The 13,227-nt window shown below is 39.9% G+C and overlaps 1 protein-coding gene across 1 annotated transcript in view; it reads left to right on the top strand.

The window, feature by feature from the left end:
• The first annotated feature begins 724 nt into the window (after window positions 1–724).
• Window positions 725–13,227, top strand: part of DTWD2 (DTW domain containing 2) — a 105,036-nt gene continuing 92,533 nt past the window's right edge. The window contains exon 1 of the mRNA XM_021701971.1: window positions 725–921. Within this exon, the coding sequence (XP_021557646.1) occupies window positions 725–921 (197 nt within the window). The remainder of the gene's footprint in view (window positions 922–13,227) is intronic.

The raw sequence follows: 13,227 nt of genomic DNA, 5'->3' as shown, positions 1-13,227 counted from the left end.
ACTAGTTATCTTTCTATGGCTTTTTTCCCCCCTCATCCACAAAATCTCAGTCCTCTGATTGCTTCCTGATCTTAGGGGCCTCAGAAAACTTAAAAACCTTGTTTAAGAAACATCTGGTGTCTAGTGTAAAATAGTATACTTGATGCCGACGAGGATTACCAAGATGTAGAAGACACAGGACACAGCTCCCTGCCTTTCTTGATAAGAATTTATACGAAATACTAACCAGCCGCGAATCCAGTTGTCAGTACGTACAAACGTCTCTCTTGCTGGCCTTGAGCGATCAAGCACATCCTCGCTGCACCTGCGGTATGCACGCAACCAGTTTAAATCTCAAAGGTGGAAACTACAGAATTCCACTTAATTTTCACTTTTAAAGGGGAGACATTAAGGAAGGCACATTCGAGTTTGCTCCCTGATGTGTCTGCTGAGGGTTTTCCTCTTTTTCCTGTCCCAGAGAGGTTTACCTGTTTCCACCTGCTCCCCAGGACAACCCACACTTCTCTTCTTGGCTCTAGTCTCATAGCCCACTGAGCACCGACCAATAGGCTCGTGCCGATTCCGCTGCGGGGCGGGACCTCGAGCCTGGGCTTCGGGGACCCGCCCCCTGTACGTGGCATGCGTGCGTGCGTGACGCCGTGCGGCGCGAGGCGGTTTCTCCAGCGTGTGGCGCCCCCCGGCGGCAGCGAGGACATAATGTGACCGCGGGACCTGAGCGCCTGCCATGGAGCCGCAGAAAGAGGCGCGAACACCCGGGGACCCCGTCGCGCGGCCGTCTGGGCCCTCGAGGTCTCAGACTCCTAACGACGAGGAGCGGCGGGAGGGCGACACAGCGCCGGCGGAGGCTTCCCTGGGCGCGGAGGCGCTGTGGGAGCTGCCGGTGGAGCCCGCCGAGCGGAGGCCCGAATGCAGCCGCTGCAGGTGACCGCGGAACGGGGGGCGGGGACTGAGGCGGGCGGCGGCCTTCGGAGGAGGCTGCAGCGCCCCCTGCCGGGAAGGCGGCTGCTCCGGCTCCGCGCGGGGGAGCGCTGCCTTTGGCGTTGCCGCGCTTGGGTCGGCTGGTGACCTTGGGATCACTGTGAAGTTGCTGTCACAGCCCTTTAGTAAGGAGCCGTTTATCCAGGTTCATGAGTATTTAGCCCGACTTCCTGCAAGATCCCGAGCGTGTCGTGGGATGAGCGGACATGAGTTCGCTGTTGAGAAAGTTAGAGTCTGATAGGGGAAGTAAGGGGTAATGCGGTAATACTTAGAGTAAGGAACACTATTATGCTCAAGTGACGTCATCCCACAGTAAAAAAAAAAACGTAAAAATAATTAGAGAACAGAATCAATAGTTACGATTGCCTTTTGCATTCTGATTCCTTTGGAAGTATGTATTGAGCATCTGTATCGTGCCAAGCCTCTGCATGGTGCCGGGTCCTGGGAATGCAGGCGTGGATAAAACCCGTCGTCTCTGCCCTCCTGGGGGCGCTGACAGCCTGATGAAGAGACAGTCTGTGAAACAGGCAGCAGCAGCTGACACTGAGTGCTCACGGTGTGCCCAGTCGTTGCAGTACCTTTCAGGATCACCTCACCGTGCTGGTGTACTTCAGGGTGCTGAGGATTGCTTCCCTGCCTGTTGGCATCTCATGCTGTTTAGACACAAGCTTCTCTTTACCTTGTGGGTGTTCAGGATCATTTTGCTCGGTTCCTGAAGGTCTCCATCTGTCACCTATCTTTCTGTTGCCTTCCACAGTTTTAACCCTTAGATAGTGCGTCTGCTTCCTCACCTGGGAAGAGCTCAGCAGTTTGTCATCACATCCGACACTCCCCTGACAGGGCTGTCATGAGAGTCACCAGTAACCTCCCTCAGATGAAACCCAGGGGATCCTTTTCTGTTCACTTTTTACTAGACCTCTTGGCAGCATTTTGCACTTGAATACTGACTTCTTTTTTTAAATTTATTTTTATTATTTTTTTAAGATTTTATTTATTTATTGGAGAGAGAGAGTGAGTGAGCTAGAGCACAAGCAGGGGAAGAGGCAGAGGGAGAAGCAGGCTCCCCGCTGAGCGGGAGCCCACCGTGGGCCTCCATCCCAGGACCCTGAGATCATGACCTGAGCTGAAGGCAGACGCTCAACCGACTGAGCCACCCAGGCGCCCCCCCCGCCCCCGCTTTTTTAAAAGATTTTATTTATTTATTTGACGGAGAGAGTGAGAGAACACAGGCAGGGGGAGGGAATACTGACTTCTTGAAACACTGTGTGTCTCTGGCTTCCCTGTGGTTTATCTGACTTGTCTGGCCTAGTCTTCTCGGCCAGTTCTACTCAGACTCTGAATGTTGGGCTTCCTCAGCTCTTGATTCTAGATTCTCTTCCCTTGACAACCCCCACATTTTCCACAGGTGATAATAGGTAAATTATCATGGGTAAAATTACCACCTCTACCCCAATACTTCTAGCCCAGCCCTTTGTCCTGAGCCCCAGACCTGTGCTTTCATTTAACCAGTGTTTATCGAATGCTTTGCAAATTCTTGATAATAAAGTGGAATTTGCCCCTGCTTAGGGATGTTCAGTCTGTTATTGGCTGCATATTTTTTTTTTTTAAAGATTTTATTTATTTGACAGAGAGAGACACAGCGAGAGAGGGAACACAAGCAGAGGGAGTGGGAGAGGGAGAAGCAGGCTTCCCACGGTGCAGGGAGCCCGATGTGGGGCTCGATCCCAGGACCCCGGGACCATGACCCGAGATTGGCTGCATATTATAAACCAGCAACCAAATATGTAATTACGGAATGGAAAACAAACAACAAACCAGCAGTGAAGCAAAGGAATGGGACGCTGTGACAGAAGATCGCAGGATGGTGTCAGGAAGGATTTCTGGGGGGGGTAGCATTTATACTGAGATTTGAAAGATGAGGAGGGTCCAGTCTGGAGAAAAGCATTCTGTGAAGGAAAACAGAAGGACAGACTGGTTTAGTGTGTTTACCACTTGACTACTTGGAGTATCCTTCCTTGGACATTTTGATCTTTTCCCAGGATTGGATTGTAAGATCTCAGAGGAAGGTATCTTGAGGGTTAGGATCTTTTTATATCTCCTAAATGTACTATTGAGAGTAGACAATCAATATAGACTTTTGAGGAGGATAAATAATTTGTGTCTAGAAGGGACGGCATATATGAACAGAAGGGGTGTGTGAATACATTTTATTTAAACAAGCTCCCTGAAGGTATTAGGAGATAACACTTAACAATGCTGCAAAGGGGTCTCAATAGGATACTGATAGAAAAGTATTTCAAATATAATCCAACGCTAAATTATCATGCTAGCTTTGTCATGTAGTTTTTAGTTTATTCAGACCTGCTAATTATAAATGCTGTATACAGTTTTTTAAAAAAGAAAACGAGTCTCCTACATACAGCAACGATTTGTAGTTTTTCTGATCTGCTCCCCCCTCCACTTAACAGACTTTATTTTTAATTTTTATCTATTTATTTATTTTTAAAGATTTTATTTATTTATTTGACAAAGATAGAGACAGTGAGAGTGGGAACCAAGCAGGAGGAGTGGGAAAGGGAGAAGCAGGCTCCCGCTGAGCAGGGAGCCTGATGTGGGGCTCGATCCCAGGACCCTGGGATCATGACCTGAGCTGAAGACAGACGCTTAGCGACTGAGCCACCCAGGTGCCCCTTAATAGACTTTATTTTTTAGAGAAGTCTTAGATTCACGGCAAAATTGAGTGGAAGAAGAGTGCTGTCACAGGACAGGCGTTTGCCTTTGCATCTCCTGTAAATCCTCTGTCCCCACCTGCTTCCCCCATTATCAGCATCCCCTGCCAGAGTAGTACATTTGCTAAATTGGATGAACATCATCATAACTTAGTGTCCATAGTTTTACATTAGGGTTTACTCTTGGAGTTGTTTTGCTTTTGGATTACTTTATAATAATATGTATCTGCACTATTATAATATGGAGTATTTTCACTGTCCTAAAAATTCTCTTTGCTCTGCCTTTCATCCCTCCTTATACCCTAACCTAATCTGCTTTTTTAAAAATAAAAATGACTTGGATTTTAGCTTGTTTTCAATTACATTTAGTTGGTATTTTAGGATTATGATTGATTCCAACACTTCTGCACTTCGCATTTTCTAGTGAAATTTTGTACCTTTTAAAAGCTCTTCTCCCCCTTGGCATAGTATGCATTTTATTTATTTTAATTGGTTAGATTACAGTTCTAGAAATATGGAGAGTATTTAGGTGTTATTAGTAAAATATAAGCTAATTGATGGGTCTTTATATTTTATTTCATTAAGCTTTTGGGTTTTTACTAGTTCCCTGGGTGAACTTATCTACGCTTATGCTTATAATAGCTTTTAAAACTAAAATGCTTTCTTAGATTTGAGTGATCAGCAAGTTATAATTATTTGGCCATTTACTTAAAACAATATTCATTTCTCTAAACATATTACTATAATTGTCATCGCCTAGGGAGTTCCAAAAATTGGTTTTATTCTGGCAGTACAAACTCAGTTTAGCTTCAGAGCAGAATCTTACTAGTTGTAAATACAAGATCTCTTAAACATGAACAGGATATTCTTTTAAAAGATCCCAAACTGATTTATTATTGCTAGATACCTATTTTATTAGGAGTGTGTTCCTGTTGAGGGAAGAGGATGTACAGAGGTACAGTGTATGGAGAAGAGTATATTTGGAGAGCTTGGTGGCAAGGAGGGAGAGGAGAGGGAGCTGGATGCATTGGGAAGGGCCAGGTAAGCTATTTTAAGGAGGTTAAGAGGAATTCAGCCTAATGTACTTGCATCCAACAAACCAAGCACTGGAATATTTTTTTGTTTGGGAGGTTGTCACAAGTGTGACTTCATTAGGTGACTTTCAGCTGTAATAATTTATATTCAATTTATTAAAAGTTGCAGACTGGTGATTTGGTGGTAAAAGTCTTGACTGGGAAGAGTTGGAACCTCACTCTAGTAAAGATGCTAGGCGTCTTAATTATACTCTTACATCTTCTACAGATACTGCCATGAGCCTGAGGATAGAAACCTGAGAGTTAGAAACCACTGGCAAATCACTGGTCCTTAGAATAATGGAATAATGTCAAAGCATATGGTGTTTTTTAATTGAGGGAGGGAAACAGCAGCAAAGGGCATGCACACAGACTGACACAGATAAGCCCTGAGACAGAATTTTTTTTCTCTCTCCAATGCTTTCTTCTCCCCAAAGTACAAAATTGTAAGGATTATAATATACCACACTAGTATATTTAGCACACATTTAATTACGTGCTGACCATGTGCAGGTTACCTACCAGGCCTAGGTATTTTATGTGCAAGATTTTATTTATTTCTCTTAACAACAATTCTAGAGTTACATTGTTAGCTTTTATTTTATTTTTTATTTAAAAACATTTTTTTGAAGTTTTTTATTTATTTACCTAATCTCTGCACCCCATGTGGGACTTGAACTCATGACCCTGAGATCAAGTGGTTTCTATTTGCCGGTGGTTTCTAACTCTCAGGTTTCTATCCTCAGGCTCATGGCGGTATGACCCTGAGATCAAGAGTCACACACTCCTCTGACTGAGCTGGCCAGGTGCCCCTATATCGTTAGGTATTAAATGATGAGGAGATGCAACACCCAAAAAAACAAATAATTAGATTAAAATGGGCAGAGGACCTAAATAGATATTTTTTCACAGAAGACATACAGATGGTCAACACACACATGAAAAGATGATCAAATCACTCATCATCAGGGAAATACAAGTCAAAAACCACAATGAGACATAACTTTACACCCTTCAGAAGGGCTAGGATCAAAAAGTCAAGAAATAGCAAGTACTGGTGAGCATGTGGAGACAAGGAACCCTCATACACTGCTGGTAGGAATGTAAATTGGTGTAGGCACTGTGGAAAACAGTATGGAGGTTCCTCAAAAAATTAATAATAGAAATACCATGTGATCCACTAATTCCACTACTTGATTTTTACCCAAAGGAAATGAAAACACTAATTTGAAAATATATATGCACCCCTGTGTCTATTGCAGCATTATTTACAATCACCAAGTTTTGGAAATAATCCAAGGGTCTATCTATAGATAAATGGATAGAGGATGTGTGGTGTGTGTATATCTATATCTATATCTATATATACATATATACACATATATACATATATATAGTGGAATGTTGTAATATGTTTTTATATATATATATAAAATAGAATATTACTTGACCAAAAGAAGTGTGAGATCTTGCTATTTGCAACTACATGCATGGCCCTAGAGGCTATAATGGCAAGTGAAGTAAATCAGACAGAAAGACAAATACCATATGATGTCACTTAGATGTGGAGTCTAAGAAACATAACAAGTGGACAAAGAGACAAACAAAAACCCCAGACTCTTAAATACAGAGAACAAACTGGTGGTTGCCAGATGGGAGGTGAGGGGGGAATGGGTGAAATAGGTGAAGGGGATTAAGAGGTGCAGACTTCAGGTTGTACAATAAATTAGTCATAGGGTTGAAAAGTACAGCATAGAAAATATATCGATGCTATTATAATAATGTTGCATGGTGACAGGTGGTGATCACACTTACGACAGTGAGCATGGAGTAATGTACAGCATTGTTGGATCATTATGTTGTACACCTGAAACCAGTATAACACTGTTAGTTATGCTTCATTAAAACCAAAAAATAAATGATGAGGAGGTAGAGGTAGCAAGGAAGTAGTGGAGTTGGGTCTGCAGCTCCAGCCCACCTGGCTCCATGGGTGCAGAAGATGCCTTAGGATTTTGTTGGCAGAGTAGATGTAGTTACTAGTTCACGTCGAGCCACCAAGGCTGCAAGAGTAGCTCTGATTTTCATTCTTTCTATCTATCTATCTATCATCTATCTATCTATCTCTCTATCTATCTCTCTATCTATCTATCTATCTATCTATCATCTATCTGTTTTTAAAGTAGGCTCCACACGCAACGTGGGGCTTGAACTCACGCCCCTGAGATCAGAAGTCTCATGCTGTACCGACTGAGTTGGCCAGGCACCCTGATTTTCATATTTTTAAAACTGAAGTATGTTTACTTCAAGCTTAGTAACAAGATGCCCGAGCTTTAGTATTCTCTAGCTCCTTTTCTTAAAAAAAAGAAAAAAAAATTGAGATGTAATTTACATATAACATTATGTAAGTTTAAGCTATACAGTGTGTGGATTTGATACGTTTATAAAGTGCTGTTGATTAACACTGGTAGTATTAGCTTTGGTTGCATAATTATCCTATCTTTTTTTCTGGTGAGAAGATTTAAGATCTAGTCTCTTAGAAAATTTGAAGTGTTCCAGGTTTATACCTTTTAACAACATCTAGCTCCTTTGTTCCGCGTCTTAACTTTTCCTTTTTCTTTAGGTTTGTGTTTTCTGGAGAAACAAGTGGTGGGGATAAAATCGTGACAGAGGGAAGGAAGGGAAACTGCAGGTGTTTAAGAAGAATGCAAGAGCCACACATTGGCAGCCAACGGATGTTTTGTTTTGAATTAGTATTTTACATTTTTAAATTAGTTCTAACAGTTAAAAGTCAAGATGTTTTATATAAAAATGCAGATTTCTGGCTTTTGTGAGAATAGGAAGATGTAGCAGCTCAGGGACCACCTTCTGGAGCAGTAGTTGGTTGAGCTGAGCATTGGTGATGATGTTGGCTTGGGTGTGATCTGTTCAGGGCACCATAGCTCCTAGCTATTCCTGCTTGATTCATTCTTATTAACTTCCTGCCCCTTGTAGGCATTTGCTTTTTGATTCTAGGTCTCATGTACACCATTATGGCTAGTCTGCTTAAGCATCAGGGTAAATCAGCCTACAAGTATGGTAGGTACAAGTGAAAAATGGTGATTCCCAAGGCAGTTAGTTTAGAATATATTAAGAGTGTTGAATTGCATCAACCCTTAGGTTTAGAAAACAAACTACTTTGGTAAATTTAAAATCAACTAGATTCTTGATGATGATTTTTAGAGTAAAAACTTAGATAATTTGAAAATTTAATTCTTTGTTCATGTCAAAAGTATCATATTCCCAAGAGAAAAGTATTAAGTTAATTTGTTCTTTCCTGTTAGTATAGAAAATGTGTTTATTCTTTGAAGTCATTCATTTTTTTTTTTTTTAAGATTTTATTTATTTTTTAGAGAGCGAGCGAGAGAGAAACAGCATGAGAGGGGAGAGGGTCAGAGGGAGAAGCAGGCTCCCCGCTGAGCCGGGAGCCCGATGCAGGACTCGATCCCAGGACCCTGGGATCATGACCTGAGCCGAAGGCAGACGCTTAGCCATCTGAGCCACCCAGGCGCCCCTGAAGTCATTCATTTGTAATATATGTGGAAAACTAACTGATTTACAAATTACTGTGTAGGCTAATCTTATGTTCAAAGTTGAGCAAAGATGATATATGTTAAGAGGGAATTTTTTTTCTTAATCTTAATTAAGTCTCTCCAAAGAGGAGTGACCAGTTTTAAAAAGCACATTAGAGCTTTCTAAATGTTTGATTTATTTTCCCCAAGAAAAATAAGAATTATATCATTACCCTCTGATGGATAGAAGGTGTCTTCAAAAAACATCAAAGCACATTAATTTTTAAAGTACATTTGCCCAAAATGAATAATTCATTGTTCTGTTCGTGCTTATTTATAGAGAGAAAATATTCAGAAATAGTCTAGTCTAAAATTTGGTATTATTTAAAAAGGGCTCACAGGTTACAAAGTGCTTTTACGTGTGCATTTTTATTTAATACATGAGAGACAACTTTGTGATTTAAATAGTTATTCCTTTTTATAGACTCTCAGGGTGAGGGGACTAGTAAGAGGCAGACTGCTTGAGCTTTCATACCTCTGTTACTACACCACATAATAAAGGATTGTATTGAAGAGAACAGTATGACTATTTTGTTTTCCTGCTACGTATAATAAATACTTCCAGTGAGATGTTTCTTTGTGGGTTTTGAATCCATAGATTCTTTTCTTTTTCCTTTTCCTTGGCTATTGTTAGTTATTTTGGGATGAGGGCTTTTTAATTTCTGTCTTTTTTAAGGTCGAGCTTTTATTTCTTGAATCCTTTACCTGGCTAAGGTCAACTTCTTATTTCTGTTGTTAAGTCCTCATTTTTCAGTCAGAAGGGCAAATTTGAAGACATTACTGATAGGAATTTATTTTGTTTTCCCCTGCTGAGTTTTTTGTTTTCTGCTTGTCTTTTGGTTTTCTCTACTGGAAGCCTCATGGGAAGGCTGTGGGGAAAAAGGCAGCAGTGAAATGAAGTAAGAAGTCTTCCAGAGTTACTCAGGAAAAAAAAATGAAAAGATATAGAGTGAGTCTCAGGACTTTGCAAAGGTTGAGAGGGATTAACCTGTGGGAGAAATATCTGACCTGTTTGTCTATGTAGACATGTTACTTGGCAGGCTGCTCCATGTTCGTCCGTCCTTCCTTCCTTCCTTCCTTCCTTCCTTCCTTCCTTCCTTCCCTCCTTCCTTCCTTCCCTCGTTCGTTCGTTCCTTCCCTCCTTCCTTCCCTCGTTCGTTCATTCGTTCGTTCGTTCGTTCCTTTCTTTCTTTAAATTGTGCTAATATATACATAACATAATATTTAAAATTTTAATAGTTTTTAACTGTGTAAGGCAGCATCATGAGATACATTCATAATGTATAACCATCACTACTATCTATACACCAGACTTTTTCATCATCTTTGGTATTAACTCTGTACCCATTAAAATAATCACTTGCCATCCCCCATCCCCCACTGCCCAGCCCCTGGTAACTTCTACTCTCTATTTCTATGACTTTGCTTATTCCAGATCCTTCATAAAACATACAGTATTTATCCTTCTGTTTCTAACATTTCACTTAGAATAATGTTTTCACGTTCCATCCATGTTGTAGCATATCAAAATTTCTTTCCTTTTTAGGGCTGAATTGTATGTATATATCACTTTTGTTTATCCATTATTCATTTTCTTTGCTTATCTATTATCCATTCACTTGTTGATGGACACTTGTGAATAGTGCTGCTATGAACATTGGTATGCCCGTATCTGTTCTAGTTCCTGTTTTTAATTTTTGGGGGGTGTATTCCTAGGAGTGGAATTTCTGGGTCATATGGTAGTTCTCTGTTTGCCTTTCCGAGGAATTTCCAGACTGTTTTCCAACTCCTTTTCAACAGAGGTCATTAGATTCCTAACATCTGGGTGTGCTCATGATATTCCTTTCCTGGAGACTTTCCATGCTTGTATTTCAGGTAAAGAATGGAGTCCAGCCTCCAGTGTGGTTTCCAAAGTCTTGTGCGTCTCTTCCTCCACTATGCCCTTCCCATACCCTCTTCTCCAGCTTCCTGGAACTAGTCCCCCAAAACAGGTGCTTTTTATGTTCTGCTTTATGCCTTTGTTCTGTTATTCCCTTTGTATTAAATGCTCTTCCCTCATGCCTGCTGTCTGAGATGCTACTCTGTTTCAGGGTCCAGCTCAAATACTGTCTTTTTATACATTTAAAAAATTTTATTGTTATGTTAATCACCATGCATTACATCGTTAGTTTTTGATGTAGTGTTCCATGATTCATTGTTTGCGTATAACACCCAGTGCTCCATTCAGTACGTGCCCTCTTTAATACCCATTGCCTGTCTTCTAAGTTTGAATTGTTTGTTCTTTTGACTTCTGTTTTCTCCGTGGTCCTCGTAGCTTCCTGTGGCTTGGCCTTTTCCTGCTTCTTGTGTCTTTAACCATATATCCTTGATTACTTGTAGACATTTTGTATTGGAGAATTTAAAAAATGTTTTGGTTTTCACCTTTTGCTTCTTCATCGTTTCTTTCAGACTCTTAGGTTTATTTGTTTATCACCAAGTGTTTTAATGCTAGTGCTAGGCCTTCTGGGACTGGGAAAGCTAGGTCGAATTATGTGGTAAAACTTTTCTTTGATCATTAAATGCTTATACGGGATCCACAAAATGGATTGCTTGAAGGTGTGCGTTTTGGAATTAGAACTGGGTTCTAGCCCCAACTCTCTTTTCTCGAGAAAGCTGCTTGACCTCTCTAAGCCTTGCTTTCATGACCTGTAAATTAGAACAGTAATACTATGTGTCTTTGACAGGGTTTTGAGATTGAATGAAGGCATTCAGCATAGTGCCTGTAACTTAAAAGTGTGCGATTAACAATAAATTCTTCCTCCTTATGGGGTGCCTGGGTGGCTCAGTCAGTTGAGAGTCCAACTTTTGATTTCAGCTCAGGTCATGATCTCAGGGTCCTGGGATTGAGCCGTGGGTTGTGCTGGGCTTGGAGTCTGTTTGAGATTCTCCCTCTCCCTTTGTCCCTCGCCCTGCTCATGTGTGTGTGTGCGTGCGCATGCATCCTCTCTCAAATTATAAATCTTTTTTTTTTTAAAGTTTTTATTTATTTATTTGACAGAGAGAGACAGAGCGAGAGAGGGAACAGAAGCAGGGGGAGTGGGAGAGGGAGAAGCAGGCTTCCTGCTGAGCAGGGAGCCCGACATGGGGCTCTATCCCAGGACCCCGGGATCATGACCTGAGCTGAAGGCAGATGCTCAACAACTGAGCCACCCAGGTGCCCCTCAAATTATAAATCTTTAAAAAATAATTCTTCCTCTTTACCTTTTCCTCTTTGTTTTCTTTCTTTTTCTTCCTTCTCCTTCCCCCTTTTCCCTCTTCTTCCCCTCTTTTTCCTCTTTCTTTTCCTCCTCCATGAAATAACATTATTATTATTTATGAAATTGGTCTGTTTTGCTGTTAACTTTTTCCATGTTAGAGTAGTTTTTCTAGATTCAGAGATTAAGGGCAAGTAAATAGTTTTACATGTGTTGTGCTGTAGGTCACCATAAATAAATTGCCTCATGATGGAGATTTTTGTAATCCTGGGGCTTTCAAAAGTATTCATTTGCCAGCTACAAATAAATGTTACGTTGATGACAAACACCTTTTTAGGTACATCAGAATCAGTGGCTTATACCATGGCGTTATTATTGTCTCTTAAGTATTTAAGTATTATTAAATTAAACCTTATATTTTCTCTTTTATATCAAAGAAAATTCTCAGGTCTCTTTTGAGAATTTATACAAAATTATGTATAAATTTATATAAAATTAGGAGGAATACTTCCTTATTGAATCAGCTATATAAAAATCTGTATTTTTAAATACAGTTTTTTAAAAATTTTATTTTATTATGTTATGTTAATCACCATACATTACATCATTAGTTTTTGATGTAGTGTTCCATGATTCATTGTTTGCGTATAGGGAAAGGAGAGGAAAGAATAAACAAAATGAAAATGTTTCCTAGTAACATGGTCTCTTAATTCTATGCTATTCTTTGTAAAATATCTCTAATGAGGATAGCTGGTCCTTGGGACCACTTTAGTGTTTGACTCCTTCCTTGTCAGGATGGACATTCATGCAGTTGCCTTTCCTTGGCTAGTGTATAAGAAACAGAATTCTGTTACACACAGACTTTGAGGCTTACTTTGATAAGTCATGTGGATATTCTTTGTTCATTCATTCATTATTTGTTCAATTCATTCATTATTTGTCCAGTTTCCAATAAATGCATAGCTTGGGTTATAGGAAATGATTGAGAGATTGTTTCCTCTAAAATTTGTAGTGAACTGAGTGTGAGAGCAAATATGCCTAAGTAATATTTAAGACAAATTATGAAAGTATAACATAAAAGTTTGCAGAGGAAAGAGTGACTTAATTTGCTACAAAGAAAGATGTTTTGCTATTTTTTGTAAATTTTTGTATTTCTATAGAACAGGAGAAAGTAGAAAGTAAATAATAGGGTAACTGAATATAGATGATTACTTTATGATTACTTAAGATTCTCAGTCTTAGTTGATCTGTCGCTTTGTCATTGTGTTTTAGTAGGGGCTTTATATAGCTGTTCTATATAGTCATTTCTCTGGACACAAGACTTTGTTGTTCAGACATTTGGCTCCTCTTAAGACTTCTTTAATTGTAATAAAATTTACCAAAAATTTTCTTGATTATAGTTCCTTTAGTTGGAACAAGCTTATTTCTAGGCCAGTGATTCCTGAATTATTTTGATTACATACCACAGTTAGTTAAAAAATTTGGATGAAATTCTAGCAGATAGACATATTTATCTATGTTTATTTTATTATATACTAATGTATGATGTGCCCCATAAAACATACACACACACAAAGATTTTTTTTTTTTTTTTTTTTTTTTTTTT

Source organism: Neomonachus schauinslandi, chromosome 7 (genome assembly GCF_002201575.2).
Source record: "Neomonachus schauinslandi chromosome 7, ASM220157v2, whole genome shotgun sequence".
NCBI lineage: Eukaryota > Metazoa > Chordata > Mammalia > Carnivora > Phocidae > Neomonachus > Neomonachus schauinslandi.
Note: the sequence above shows the minus strand (reverse complement) of the source record. Positions and strands in the feature narration are given on the sequence as shown.